Raw genomic sequence first — 14606 nt, forward strand, 5'->3', positions numbered from 1 at the left:
AGTCTTGTGTCTGTGGCACTCAGTGCAAAAGCATACTCTTAAAAATGACTTGCTAAACTGTCCTTGCAAAGAGTAAATTTACAATAGCATTGCCTAGTGTCACACTGATTTTAAAGAAGAATACATTAACCCATTAGCAAGAAAAAATCAAACAGCTCAGCTGAAGAGGTGGAGAGCACTCAAAAAGTCCTGGCTAGCATTCCTGGGAGCTGCCTTCGGCCACTTGTAGGCTGGAGAAGGCAGGGACAAGGGACAGCCAGAGGTGATGGCTGCTGCGTCCCCATGGCAAGGGACCAGCAGTGCACACACTATATGTATGGTGTATACATTTCTTTTGCTGCTCAAATAAACATGCTCAAACATCATACCCTTCTAGGAGAAAGACCAAGCGCCATTACTCTCTGGTATGTGAATAAGCAACAAGGACTTTCTTTCTTCCAAGGGCTCCCTAATAAGCAGCAACCCTACAACTTCTTGAGATAATTTTTAAAAGCACAAATGACTCTAAATCTGATGCTAAAGGAACTGATAATTTTGTCTTCCACGGTTCAGCAGGGTGAACCTGAGGAAAGCCAGTACCCTGGCTAGAAGGAGCGTTGTCTGCAGCATACGCTGTGAAGCACTTGGCACTTGTGTGAGCTAATGCTCTGTTATAATCCTGGGAATATTTCTCTGCTGGTGGCTGTTTTTAATGCCTGAATATTCCTTTTCACTCTTAACTCTCATAAGCTTGCCCACGTGGACTCTAATTCTTACTGACAGTAATTTACAGAAAATCCTAAATCATGACATACACCACTGGTACACCTATTCGATGTTAAAATATTTAACACATGCTAAAATAAATTTCTTATCCCAGGGGATTAAGCAAACACAATTTAAAAACATTGGCAGAAACCACCATATATGGCACATATGTTAGTATGCAGAACCTGACTACATCTCCAGTTATAACAGCTTCTCCTGTCTGGCTTTGATTTGTTTGAGATAGATGGAGAGGGAGGGGGATTCTTGCTAATGACTTTTCTGCTGCAGAGAAGAAAAGTGTTCCTACTAACATTACCAGCTACCATTAGATTTCTTAAAAACCAGCTGGGAGACCTTTGCTCTGATCTCATTCTTTCAAGCTATGCGCATACCTAATGTTGAAAAGCCACCGCTGTTCTGCTCAGAAGAAAAATGCAGCTGTCAAATGTTAGCAGATTAAATGCACCTTTTCAGCAGAACATTAAATGTGTAATTATTTTTTGTATGACTGAAGATTAATTAAATTTCTGGATACAGATTGATTGCCAAACTTTGCAGCAGTCCATCTATGTTACCAAAAATGCTGATATCTTCAGACAACATAATATGAAAAGGTAAAGCTTTCTTCATGTTCTTCATCATAATTATTGCCAGCATTATCTTCAGGTTTGTATGTCTGTCATTTTTACATCTACCCAGAATGGACTACAGATATCCCACGGCAAAACCTTTCTAACTTGTGTATGTTGTGCTTAGCTCTTTGCTCTGTCAGAACAACAGAAATTGTGTTTCATACTTAATCTCAAAAGCAAAAGAAGTCTCTGACATCAATAGAATTTACTACATTTATATCTTAAACTTCATTAAAATCAGTCACCAGAATGTGTATTTTCCTTTTTGTTATAAAAATTTCATAGTGCTATATATTAAAAACCTTTAGGGAAATATAATTCCTAGAGCTGTCATCTTGAATGTAAGAATTAGAAACAGGGGCATATAAAATATATATGTGACTATAATAAAGGATGGGAAAGGGAATTCTGAAGAAGGCTTATGAGTGTTCCAGTACATAGGATCTTTCCTTTGGAAACATTTAAAACTTCAGAAATTAAAGTCTACTGTGATATACTTCTACCAAATACAGTCATTCCTTTCAGATTTTTGAGTATTTCTTATAGCTCCCAGGAAATATATTTAACGTTACAATTTTTTTATTCCATTTAAATATTCTTAATCACATTTTGTATATTGTAATTTTGTACTGAGTTATTAACAAGGTGAGGAAATCTAATATTTTTTTCAGTACATTGATCTGATCTGGATAAATATAAATAATGAAAGTTGTACGTAGTTAAAGTGACTTGCAGCCTACCTACAGTCCCACCCTAAGGCTGGCTCAGGCATTATCCTGGAACTGGGTGGAGGGGTAGAGAAGAGGACACAGGGCAATGCACAGTGCAAAGCTGCCCTGTGGCAGGAATGGACCTGCTGGGATGGGACCTGCAATGCCATCGCTGGCTCTGCCTCTCGTGTGCTCCCTTGAAGAGCATTTCCTTTCATTGGGATTTATTGGTTCTGCTGCAGTACCCCATGAAGATGGATGCTTCTAGGTTTGAGTGGGTTTGCAGAGACCCAGCCCAGATTGTCCTGGGCTTGCAGTACAGGTGTGCTCATGAAGAGTCCTGATTTTGTAATGCTTTATTAAAATTGGCGGATGGTCTCACAAATGTAGCTGTAAACAACACCATCTTTCCAAATACATCAGATACTTTCCTCTCAAATCTGTCACCAAACATAAGCGCTGCTAGATGAGATGAGCTTTTTGTTCAGTTTCTTTGTGACTTGTACAATTCCCAGGCACAGTCACCAGCAGGTTCTCTCAGGGCACCGAGTCCGACCCACAGGCATGGGCACAGCCACAGTGGGAGCAGGCACAACTTGCCTGCTGACCTGGAGAGACCCTCACAATGAGATCCCAGCTTTCCTGCACTGACTGCAAACTCCTAATCCCAGAGGATGGTGTAGTGAAGGTGTCTACGGCTTCAAAGCTACAAATAATTTATGTTAATTTTTCTTTACAATTGGCTGCTTCCATGGGAAGAGGCACGCCTCTGTTTCCCACAAGTACATTTCTATCCCTCATCCCGCACTGCCTCAGCTTCTTCTGTCACATCACCCAAGACTTAAATGCCATTAAATCCATACATTCATTTTTACAGAAGCAGGCAAAAATGGGAAGTGCCCAAAACAGCTGCAAAATTTTAAGGCAAAGCAGTAACTTTCAGGGTGCAGTAAAAGTTTTTCACTGCACTCACCCCCACACTGGGGTGTATGGGCAGATGTACTTACTCTCCACATTGACATAGACTGCCACTACCAGCATTACCTGCATGTAGATAACACTCTTTGTAATGTTTATGTACATACCTTGGCTCATGGTAGTTGAGGTAAGAATAGTGTTCCAATAGTTTCCAAGTAATCCCATTGTCGTAGGAGTAGTGCAGCAGCACTCCTTCCCCGGGCTGGTCGGGTGCCTTGCAGGTACTCAGCACTGACTTGCTGCCCAGGCGCAGTGTGAACTGCAGGAACCTGAATCAGAATTACACAAGTATTTATAGGGTACCGTTTGCATAGTGGTTTGGTTTTTGGCTTTTTTTTCCTAACCGGGTTGTTTTCAGATCTTCTCAATCCAGACAAATTTTGATAAATATCAGTTATGGGGTTTTGTACACATGATTTGTTTTTACTGTCAAGTAATGCAATGTGGCACATATAGTTAAAAAATGCCAATCATTACAGCATTTAATTATTTATTAGGCACTGAAGGGGAGGGAGACATAGTGAATGGATCTAATCAGCTGCCACAAGGTGTCAAATAAACACAACCTTATAAATAATTAATTAGCACTTGGCTTTGACACTCAGGTTTGATATTAACATTTCATATTTTCCATCCGAGCTGTACAATAACTTCCCTCCAGTCTGTTTTGGGCTCTGTTGTTTACAAAGCAGGAGGAAAAAAGGCAAGGCTATGAAATCACCATGAAAATATGGAACTAGATGGTTTTTAAAAACTTTTCTTCCTGCTAAAACAATGGGCTTAATAATACACAAGGTTGTAGCTGGAAGGGGAGGGGTACCCCAAATTCTTTGCCTCATATTACTGCTCCTTCCCTCTCACCTGGACTGGGAGCTGTCAAGGAAGGCGGTGATGAGCTGGCGCCTCCCATCCTTGTTGAAGACCAGGGCCTTGCCGCTGGCCAGGACACCGCAGCCGAAGCTGACCTCAGCCCCCCGGATGGAGTAAAAACTGTGGTAGGAGGAAAGGCGGGAGCTGGTGAAGCTCTCCGAGACGAAGACGGGAAAGGTTTGCGATGCCATCTCACACGCCGGCCCTGAAAAGCCAGGGTCGCACCTGCAGGTGAGGAAGGTTGAACAGCACAATTAATGACTTGTCTTCTCCTGTGGCTGGTTGGCAAACCAACAGTGTCTGCACTTGTCCATGAAGTGAAGATGCCTACCAAGTCCCTCTGAAATCTAAGGACCAAGAACCTCTTTAAACTCTATTTAGGTATTGCATAGCCAGTGGTGTCCTTTTAGCTAGTGCTTACTTTTCCAATTTTGAAAAATCATAGTTATGAACACTCCACCAATCTACAGATAACACTCAATACAGAAATATTTTTATTCATTTTTGGAACAAAAATACTGCCGACATAATTTACAGTTGTTCATATATAACATGATTAATTTGATTTTATCTGTAGTGTGTCAGATGTGATTACAAGAAACTGAGTAACAGAACAGAACACGCTGTGGGTCACGCTGCTGTTAATAACTAAAAATAGTACAGCAACGTTTTGAATGGGCTTACAGGTTTTGAGTAAATAGCTTTATTTTTTAGGCTGAAACCCTTTTAACAAGCCAAGTTTTCAGAAAAAAAGTGGAGTGCTGACCTTCTGTCCTTGAGATCTGTTAGGCTATGGGATATTAGAACTATGAAAATTGTGATTCTTTCCCAAAATTTAATATGAAAGTGATCCAGTCCCAAATCACCTCTAAAACCAGTATAAAGCATGCATCGCTGACATTTCGGTGTGGTCTGTAGCACATTTTAAGTTGAACTGAAAGTTAGACTCTCTCCCAAAAGAAAATTATAAAAAAATAGTTAAATATGCTGCTGTTTAGGAAGATTGATCTTTAGCTCTCCAGTGAGCTTTACGCATTCTGGAGGCTATGCTAGTTTTATATTTAGTCATCTCAAAAAAGCAAGGGCTGAAATGAAAATCACTTCAACTTTCAGATCATCAAGTGAACTATGTGACAGAAATTGAATACAAGTACTGAATTATAACTCTTACTTGCAGCCATTTCTCGTACACTGTCCTCGCCCTGAGCAGAATTTGAGGCAAGATGGACCAATATAAACTGCAGAGAAAAGAAACCAGTTAAACGAACGTGTGTTATGTGATAAACAGAATATAATGAATACAAGAAAGTATACAGACCTGCTCATACAGTTACTGTATTTATCTTAATCCCACTAGCTGCAAGAGGTCTACAAAAGGATAAAATGTGTTTGACTGTATCAAGGATAGCCATGGATAATTTATTATTTAATGGGTAATGTCTATGTGTGGCCTGAGTGATGTTTTAATTAATTTACCTGATTTTTCTAAGACTGTGAATGAGATCAGATGATTTGCTATGCATTGACCATTTTCTTGCCTTCCCTTTTCTTCATCTTATTTTGGAGATGTAATCCAATACCTATATTAGTACATTCCAATAGCAGTCTTGCAGATTTTAAAAATGTGCCACTGCTTGTTTCACTGAAATCCACATAGTTATTCACAGGACTTACTGGAATTAAAACCTGCCCTGATATATCTTAAGTAACTATGCAATATCATACACTTTCACTGACTCTTTCAAATGGAATAAACCTCCATATAATATGTGCTCAAAAATACTCCAGGCTTGTTTTATTCTTTTACTTCACCTTCCTCCAATGACTCCGAATCGACAGTGTTGATACTTTGTGATAAATATGAAGAATGGAAAGATGAGTAAATCTCAGTACAATCTGTATCTCTGCACTACTATAAAGAAAAGCATTGATCTGGCTATAGACCAAATGCATTAAGCTGCGTGTAGCCCAAAGTGGTAACTTACAGGCAATGTTTTTTCAATACAATATGATAAACAGGCCTTAACCATGAATAGCGTCATCTTTTCTGTTGAAGAATGCCTATTACTTGGAGTTATCCACTCACACTGTGACTTTTGGAATGTCAGCCAAATAGCCACCAATTTGAAATCATTTATAACAAGCTGCACTTATTCCCTCTCCTAGATTTATGATGCTGCCCATCATAGCAGTGTGTCAGTACCCCCTGGCAGATGCACTTTAAATCCCTGTTAGTTACTCCCTGTAACTAACTCCCCATCAGATTTCATGTGATTTCTAGATTTTCTCACTTTTCAGGGTGCAAAAATTCTGTTCTGTTTGATTTATTTGTGTCTTTTGAGGTCTTTTTGAGGGGGTGGTAAAAGTAGAAGGGTTAAAGACGTAATGTTGTCGTTCAAAATGAAAAAAGCTTTATGGAAATTGGCAGTTTTCCAGTGTTTCTAAAAGATGGCCGGCTTCCAGATTTCATTTAAAACTTAATTCACATAAGAAACAGTTGTGAAGCTAAAAGTCAGAGTGCTGAATCCTTGAAAATCTTCCTCTCTTCAAGAATTTGAGTGGCTTGACAATATTTATAAGGCTTTTCCTACAATAAGGTGTAAAGCTTCAGTTGCACTAGTATCTAACAAAGAGGCATGCAGAACCTCAGAAACATGTTCATCTTTAAGACCTTATTCCCGTATCATGGTTCTACACCTCAAATGCATTTTGGAATGGGCACTTTTTAGGCAGATAGTTGGTAAAACTTCTTTTGGGATGGCACACACTGGAGCATGCAGCATCCTTTGATGGAATTGTATTTTGTTCTGCAAGTAAGGGTGGCGCAGACAGATGAATTGCCAATTGATTTTCAGAATCTTGTTGTTTTGTCCTGTTGTAAAGAATTTGGAACTAATTTTTGCAGATACTCACAGACATCTAGTTTACATACCTCAGTTTTCCCTTCATTTTATTTTCTTTTTGATGCATATCATTATCTCTAAAGACAAGCATTAATAGGCTATCCAGAATGTTAAGATGATGCTAATTCCCAGTCATATGATTAAGAGAATAATTTTCATTACTTTCCATGAAAAACTTTCATTTGTGGCACTGCCTTATCAGCTTCAAGGATTTTCTTTTCAAAAGTAGGCATTAATCTATTTTAAGAATTTTGCAAAATGTAACTGTGTGCCATTCCCAGGCTCCCTATCAAACCTTACCAGGAATCATTACAAAATTTCACGGGCTATTGTACATCACCATAAATGTTTAAATTGCATACCTCACACATCTAACGAAACAAATTTTGGATGTAGTTAGTTCCATATCATTCAGGGCTAATGCGCATGCTAAAAAAACTTGCATCTTCTCATAGTTAGCTTTTTCAATCATGCTTATTTCTGCATTCCATACATTGTATCTATTTTATCCTGTGTTGCCAAATACTTTTTCTGTGCGTTAAAGTATTTCCTTTCAAGACTGGCCCTGGTTATCCTCTGCACTAAGTTTTATAATTATATGAGTCAGTATAGGCTTCTCCCAGTTCTTCACATCTGTTTAAAGAACAGGTAAATGAAAAATAATTTCCAAAAGGAAGAACAGTTCCCTGAAACAGATGGTACTTCCCCCCCTAAAGATACTGTGAACAATGTAAAAGTTTTGTCAGTCTTTTGGTAGCAGCACTGCTTTGTGAAGGTCTTCTATGTCCAGAAGGAAAAATATGTCCCAGATGCTGCAACTGCTGCTTAGGCTGGCGCAGTATGTGTCCTTAATAGTGCAGTGTAGTACATAAATACCAAAGTAACTAGGACTAAGCAGTCAGAGGAAATGTTATATTAAGCTCTTGCCACCAATATCTTTTCCTGGGAAGCATTCCATTATTAAAAAAAAAAAAAAAAAAAAAAAAAAAAAAGGCAATCTACTGGGCTATTGTCTTTTCAAATGGCAGAATTCCCCTCTCTCTTCAAAATGCACCTGTTACCAATTGCAGATAAGAAGAAAAGGAATGTAACAAACTGAAAATCCTTTGACTTGTGATTGTAGACAATATGTTTACTTGGAACAGCATACAGAAGTTTACTCTTCTGATGTATCATGATTATGGATAAGAATACTAACTATTATCAATTGCCCACATATTTCCAAGGATTGGTCCAGTTTGCCTCCATCGAATCCTGGTGTCACTTGTTAATGCAGCATTAGGAAGGGGAATAGTTATTCGGTTCCACCTGAAATACATATAAAACAAATGCTAGCATTTTACACTGATAGTCATTAAGCAACAGTATGTTTTGCAGATTTGTTTACTTATACTAGAAGTTTTGTGAGAATTTTTAGTTCTAGAATCTGCTCAAATGAAAGAGTGAAGTTACTGCAGCTTTAGAAAACACAAATGAAAAAGAATATAACCCATGATATTTTCATACACTACATGAATGTTAATTATTATATTATCAAACCCAGCCATCCCCCCGCCCCCCCGGTATGAATGCATGAAGTCAGCAAAGACCTTAACCTGCTTTGCTGTAGCAGCTTCTGTCACAATGAGTATGTCCTAAATTGCATACGGAATTAAACTTTTTGGTACAACTGAGCTCTGTTTGGTGGAAAACCTTGGGGTTGAGAAAATTTAGCCTGCTGCGGTCTGGGCCATCATTCTCGTATCATCCATGGGGGCTACACTTCCTACACACACTGTGGGTCATGGTTCCTATGAAAATGGTAGAGGAATGGGGAGTGGGGTCACCAGATCACAGCAGTGCTTCAAATACACTTTCTTCCCATAGTCATTGCCACGGCTGTGAAGTGTCTGTGGAAGCTGGGATACGAAGGATACACAGACATGGGATTTGCACCGCGCAACAAGGTGTCACAGTTCATTTTATGGTCAGAACAGAACCGAAGAGACTTAATAAAGAGAAGGGTTGGTATAACAAAGTGACACTAATATCCATTTCCATCTGCAGAAGTACAGATGTGCTTTATTATAACCCAGCATTGGGATTCCAAGTGAGTAAAGGTGCCTGAGGATGTAAATATGGTTTTGACTGATGGTTCCTTTGACTAAGAAGAAAACTTCTGTGGCTTTGACAAGGTATAACTTTTCTTCTAATTACCAGCATGCTGTCCACAAGTTGGGGTTTTTTTGTTATTTATCTTCAGCATCAGAAAAATAATATTATACCACAGAAGCAGCCCCATGTATTTCAAATTCCATTACTGGGCAGCCAGGGAGACCACAACACCCCTTCCTTGCTATCCTCAGCCAGTCAAAAATGAAAGATGACACAGGGTGGTGCGCTTTGCTGCTTTCTTCTGTCACCTATAATTCACTTCTCTAATCTTGCATCTCAGCTTTGCAGAGAACACTCTCACCCGCTGTAATTTTCAGAGGCATAGACGGTGCTGTGGGGGAGGTGAGACCCAGCACATATCTCAGGCAAACACTCGGTGTGAAGCAGGGACCAGGAACGACCATGGTTGGTTGAAAACTCCAAGCTGACACTGATAACACAGTGAAGGAAAGAAAGTAGAAAGACACCGTGAGCCCACCTGGCATAGACACGAATGTAGCAGTATCAACTCTGAGAAACCACCAAATCTGCTATTCCTAATAACTGACGATGAAATGTGAAATAATTTTAAGCAGACTTTGAATACAAAAATTCCTGAAAATACAAATGTGAAACAAATCTGTGTTTAAAAACCAAAAGGGTAGCTTATAGATTGAGGACTGTCTAAACAGCTAGTCCTTGTTTTACCACAGTCTAGCCACTTTTTTTAGGCCGCTGCTGTTAAATGAGCTGATGTTACTTGTATATTTCAGCTAGAAATGGTTTCAAAAATAATGAGGAGAAAACTTGCGTTAATCAGAGCTAGACAGCATCATGTGAGCACAGGACACTCACAACTGCCAGCGGCTAACCATTACGTCTTCAGAAGGTGGTAAAAGACCATTAGTTATCCATGCACTGGCTGGCTCTTCCCTTTCATTGCTGACAAGTATTGACTTCATTGGACTCCCCAGTCACCTGCCTCCTCCAACCATCGTGCCTAAACAGGGATCAGAAAGGCACTGTGGAACAGTGAAAGCAGGCAGCCCCTGGTGAGGACCACAGAGGGTGGAGGGGACTGGGGGAAGGGCACCCATCCTTCAGAGAGCCCCCATGGCACACAGCCCCCGGGGGCCATGGGAGCCTCTGCACTGCTCAGCTACAGTGATCTTTTGAGGCTTTCTTCCACCTCACAGAGCCTGGAGTGCTCAGTGGCGAATTTTGGTGAATTTTGTGACATAAGCACATGTGAAAACTCCAGATTTGCTTGGGAAAAGGCTGCAGTTCTCTAGTTTCATAGACTAGTAGTAAACCAAACCATCCATGTGCAGGCAGTGACATTAGAGAACTGGAAACTATGAGACCATTCACTGAGTCTATGGCAACGAGCTATTAAACCCATTCCCCCAAAAGTTAATTGACTAGTTCAATTTTCAGAAAAAAAATATTTTCCTTCCCTATTTCACTGCATATTTCATAAAGCCCATTGTTTACAATTTAAGAGTGTAAGGAAATCCTTAGATGTCTTACATTCTGAAGACCTTGAAACAGTAATACAAAAAGTGCTTGATTTATTATGGATTTAGTATTTTACTGAAATACTCTTGTAATTTCCTCCATATAATTAGCTTCTAATATTCTGTTTGATTTTATGTAATGTCAGTGGAACATTAGAAAAGTCATAATTCATCACCTCAATACTAAATTATTGGATTATAACTTTTCATTATAATTTGCTGAGAATATTACTTCATTTAAAGGTACCATCACTGTGATATTGTAGGTGTGTATTAAAACGGTTCATGGAAGTTTTGACTAATTTCAGATTTAACTGTACTGATACCTTGGAGGGCTGTATTTGCTGCATATATTCAGTGCGAGTCTCACATTTGCAAGTAATGAAAGCATTCTGAATAATGCTGTACACCAAGAGATGGGACATGCTGCGTTATTTGGGAAATACAAATAGGCATAATGGGGATCCAGTGCTTTTGTTATGAAGAAGCTCACTTCTGCTTCAGAAATAGTTTACACAAAGGAAGAATATTAATCTTTCCAAATATATACCAGCCCCCATAAGATAACAGACTGAGACAGAGACTTTATGTAACACGTTTACAGGTCAAGAGTGTTTACAGGAAAAGTTTTCACTTTTGTAGAAAAACGTTGCTGCCTTCCCTTCCTAGCAGAGATAAGTGCAATGCCTTGATTTTTGCTGCCCCTTGAATTCTGCTGCCCTGCCTGGCTGCCTGGACTGTCAGTGCTAACGCAGCCTTCTCCACTCAGAAGCAGGTGCCACAGGACATGGATGTGAAAGCACTTAGAGTATCTTACTTTAAACTCTTGACTCTGGAAAAACATAAAGGAACTTAATCCCCATCAAAATATCAGGATAGATGGTCTCACACGCACATAAGGGAAGAGGGACAGCGGACAGTTTGGTTGTGGGTCCCCTGTTTGAAGAAGGATGTTAGGAAACTGGAGAGGTGGAGCAAAGGATGACCAAGACGTCTGTGGCCTCAAGCACCAAGCTAGGAGGGGCTGAGGAGCGGCTTGCTCAGCCTGGTGAGGAAGGGTGAGCTACAGCAGCCTGGGATGGTGCAGAGGGCACTCGCAAGGGAGGCAGAGCCAAACTCCTCAGTACTGGCAGTTCTACTCTACGATTCTACAAAATATGGAGCAGCAAATGACTCCCTTATTTCCCTTTCCCTCTCCCATAACTCCATGGAAAAAAAATCATATTGAATCGCCCGATGAAGTGAAGCCAGAAGAATTCTGTGGCCAGTCTACAGACAGTGAGGTCCTCACACTGACAGTCAGTAACATGAGGACCACTTATCACCAGTCTTAGAAGAATTAGATATGCTTGTGGCATCAGTAATCTCTGAGAGGTCAGCAGGGCAGGTTGCTGCTGCTGCTTTTAATACTCTCCCCCTTACACAGTATTAAGAGGTAAATCTCATATCCATTAGAAACCGAAGCAAAAGTTGCTCTGAAATCATAAGCATATTTCAGAATAATGGACTAAGAAAAGCAAGTTTTGACCTGTAAAGCTATTTAATAGACTCCTTATTGCATGTGAGATACATAAATCTGGGTCTGTGGAGATCAGGAGAAACATTAACTTTTGAGCAGCTTATATTTGTCATTATTAATTGGCTCCATTCTTTCTGAGAAAAAAATTCCCAATACTCATATAGATATTACAAAGCAAAATGTACTAGAAAGCTGATAATCAAAAGAGAGATCTCACTAGTTGTACCTGTTACCAGGCTGGTAAGTTCCACAACCTAAATTGATGGAAAACTGGATCATGTGAGTCACCGTGGAAGGGAGCACTGGAAGGACATGGAAGTAATCCACAGCCCAGGTATTCCTGTTGTGGCCTTGGTGACTCTTTTGCTTCAGGCAAAATTTGGTTGCAGGAGTCTGCAGCTCCGGACTAATGACAACAGAAACCAAAGATGGAACCTTTAAAAGAAATTAAACCAGGCTTAAATAAAACAAATACTATTTTAAAAGGGTCACAAGGTACTATTTAAAATAGAAAAGCAACTTCAAATTTGCTGAACCAAACATGCTTTTCTCTCTACTTGCTTCATTTCTGTTAACTATTTTAGCCATTTTTTTCCACAGAAGATCCCAAATAAAAGTATTTTATATTATATGCACAGCCGATTAACACTCTGGATACCGGTGTCGCTTTTCATCTTAGTGGGATCAGATTGGTTGGTTGTAAAGGCACTGCAGAAAAGACTGTACCTCCTGCATTCTGAAAAATACCAGTTTGTTTTGCCAGTGCTCAGCTAGTAATGGAAGATGATCTTTGTCCTGGAGCCTTTCAGCTCACAGAAGCAAATGGAGGGTAATGGCATGTCTAGTCTGAATATGTGAGAATGGAGTAACTGCGTGAGTTCACAGGCGTATGCAGGGAGGACGTTACGTTGTGAAATAAAGCACTGCCTTTACAAAGCTTAGCCTTTGTCCTAAAGCAACATAATTAGAACTTTATTATGTCAAAAGAGGATGTCAGCTTTAAAACTGCTTGTTTTAAAAAAAACTCCACAATGAATTCAGTGTAATTACAGATCCTATCTCTCCCCGAGTTACCCAATTAATTTTTTATTATTTTACAATTACGGCTTCCTTAGTTTTAAAAAGGTTCTACCCTGTCTTTCACACAGAAGCAGGAGAGGAGGGAAGCCACGCACAATGAAACAATGCAAGTGACTCAACCAAACTCAGGCCGAGCCCGACTGTAAACATTTGCTGTCTGCATACAAAAATATAAAGGAACTTAATCCTCATCAAAATATCAGGATAAATGGTCATACAGACCTCTGCTTGAAATCAGCTGCATCTTTACCACCAAATTTCCCACACACTGTATAAGCATACTGGATTTCAATCTCTTCTCTCATCCATGTCTGTATGTATTACATATCAATTTTTGCTGCCTTTTTTACAGCAGCAGAATAAGGACACCTCATGGCTGGGTTATCCAGAGTACCCGTGGTCTAAGTGCTTCCTTGCCCTAGACAGGAAGGATCGTGGCAGCAAGCTCCAGGTCCTTAGTGTCCTGCCTGAGGGTGGTGGCGGTGGCTGGAAGGAGGCTCCACTATTAGCAGAGGAGACACTGCCTGTGCACGCTGCCAGCAACCGCCTCCTATGGCCGAGTTCATGCCCACATCACTGCGGACCCTCTAAGAGGGCACACAACTGTATTTAAAAGGGAAAGAAAAAGTGTAAAATGTGAAAATTCCTGCAGTAGGCATGGGAAAGACATCCAGGCATTTCTGAGTCACTCTCCTCCCAGCCACTGATCCCACCGTGACCGACCTTCTCAGGACATGGCTCTTGAATATCAAACTGTGGCTAGCAGGAGCTTGAGTGCAGACAAAGTAATTATTTGTGAGAAGACGTTATCACTGAACCCTGTTGCCCATTTGCCTGTTACCCTAGTACTGGCCAACGCCACAGTCCTGCTTGGGGGTGGAGCAATCAGCAATGACTGCAGAGCTGTGCTGCAAAGGCACCCCATCACTGTGAGACCTGCACATGATTGATGTGCTTGGGAAGGTCATGTCTGACCCTCCCTGTGGAATTCAACATACAACATTGTTGTGGTGGCTTGAAAACAGATTGATCTCTCCACCCCAGCCACCTACTTTGTTTAAGATGGCTTACCTTGTAAGCAGCATAGGTCAGGGTATCAAGAGGTATGTGTTCCCTCCTGCCTTCAATCTTGGCATAAAGTATGACATCATTTCCATGGGATTCTCCAGAATCGCAGGTTCCCCCTGTACAGCACACAATTGAGGGAGAACAAAATTAATTGAAGTCCTTGTTATTGGAAAGTGGAATCATATCATGCAGCCATAATTACGAAAATAATTACAACCAGATGCTATTTAACTTAGGATATGAAACAAAAGATCATCAGCCCTAAGGTCACAGTGTGTAAGAACTATTTGATCAGACACACCATGCCAGAGATCAAGGGGGTTGACAATTATGAAAACCTCCAGTACCTCTCTCAATCATCTTATCAAAACAATTTTAATAGTAAATGCTGTGCCCAAAGCAATACCCCTGTCTGTATGCTTTAAATTGTATTTACATAGAACTGCTCT

General features: G+C 40.2%; 1 protein-coding gene across 1 annotated transcript in view; it reads right to left on the bottom strand.

Moving 5' to 3' along the window:
- Positions 1-14606, bottom strand: part of RELN (reelin) — a 297990-nt gene that overhangs the window by 96380 nt on the left and 187004 nt on the right. The window contains 7 exon segments of the mRNA XM_055711198.1: positions 3175-3336; positions 3929-4162; positions 5109-5175; positions 8039-8148; positions 9296-9424; positions 12236-12444; positions 14161-14273. Of these exon segments, the coding sequence (XP_055567173.1) occupies positions 3175-3336; positions 3929-4162; positions 5109-5175; positions 8039-8148; positions 9296-9424; positions 12236-12444; positions 14161-14273 (1024 nt within the window).

This window comes from Falco cherrug, chromosome 5, assembly GCF_023634085.1.
Source record: "Falco cherrug isolate bFalChe1 chromosome 5, bFalChe1.pri, whole genome shotgun sequence".
In the NCBI taxonomy this organism is placed as follows: Eukaryota; Metazoa; Chordata; class Aves; order Falconiformes; family Falconidae; genus Falco; species Falco cherrug.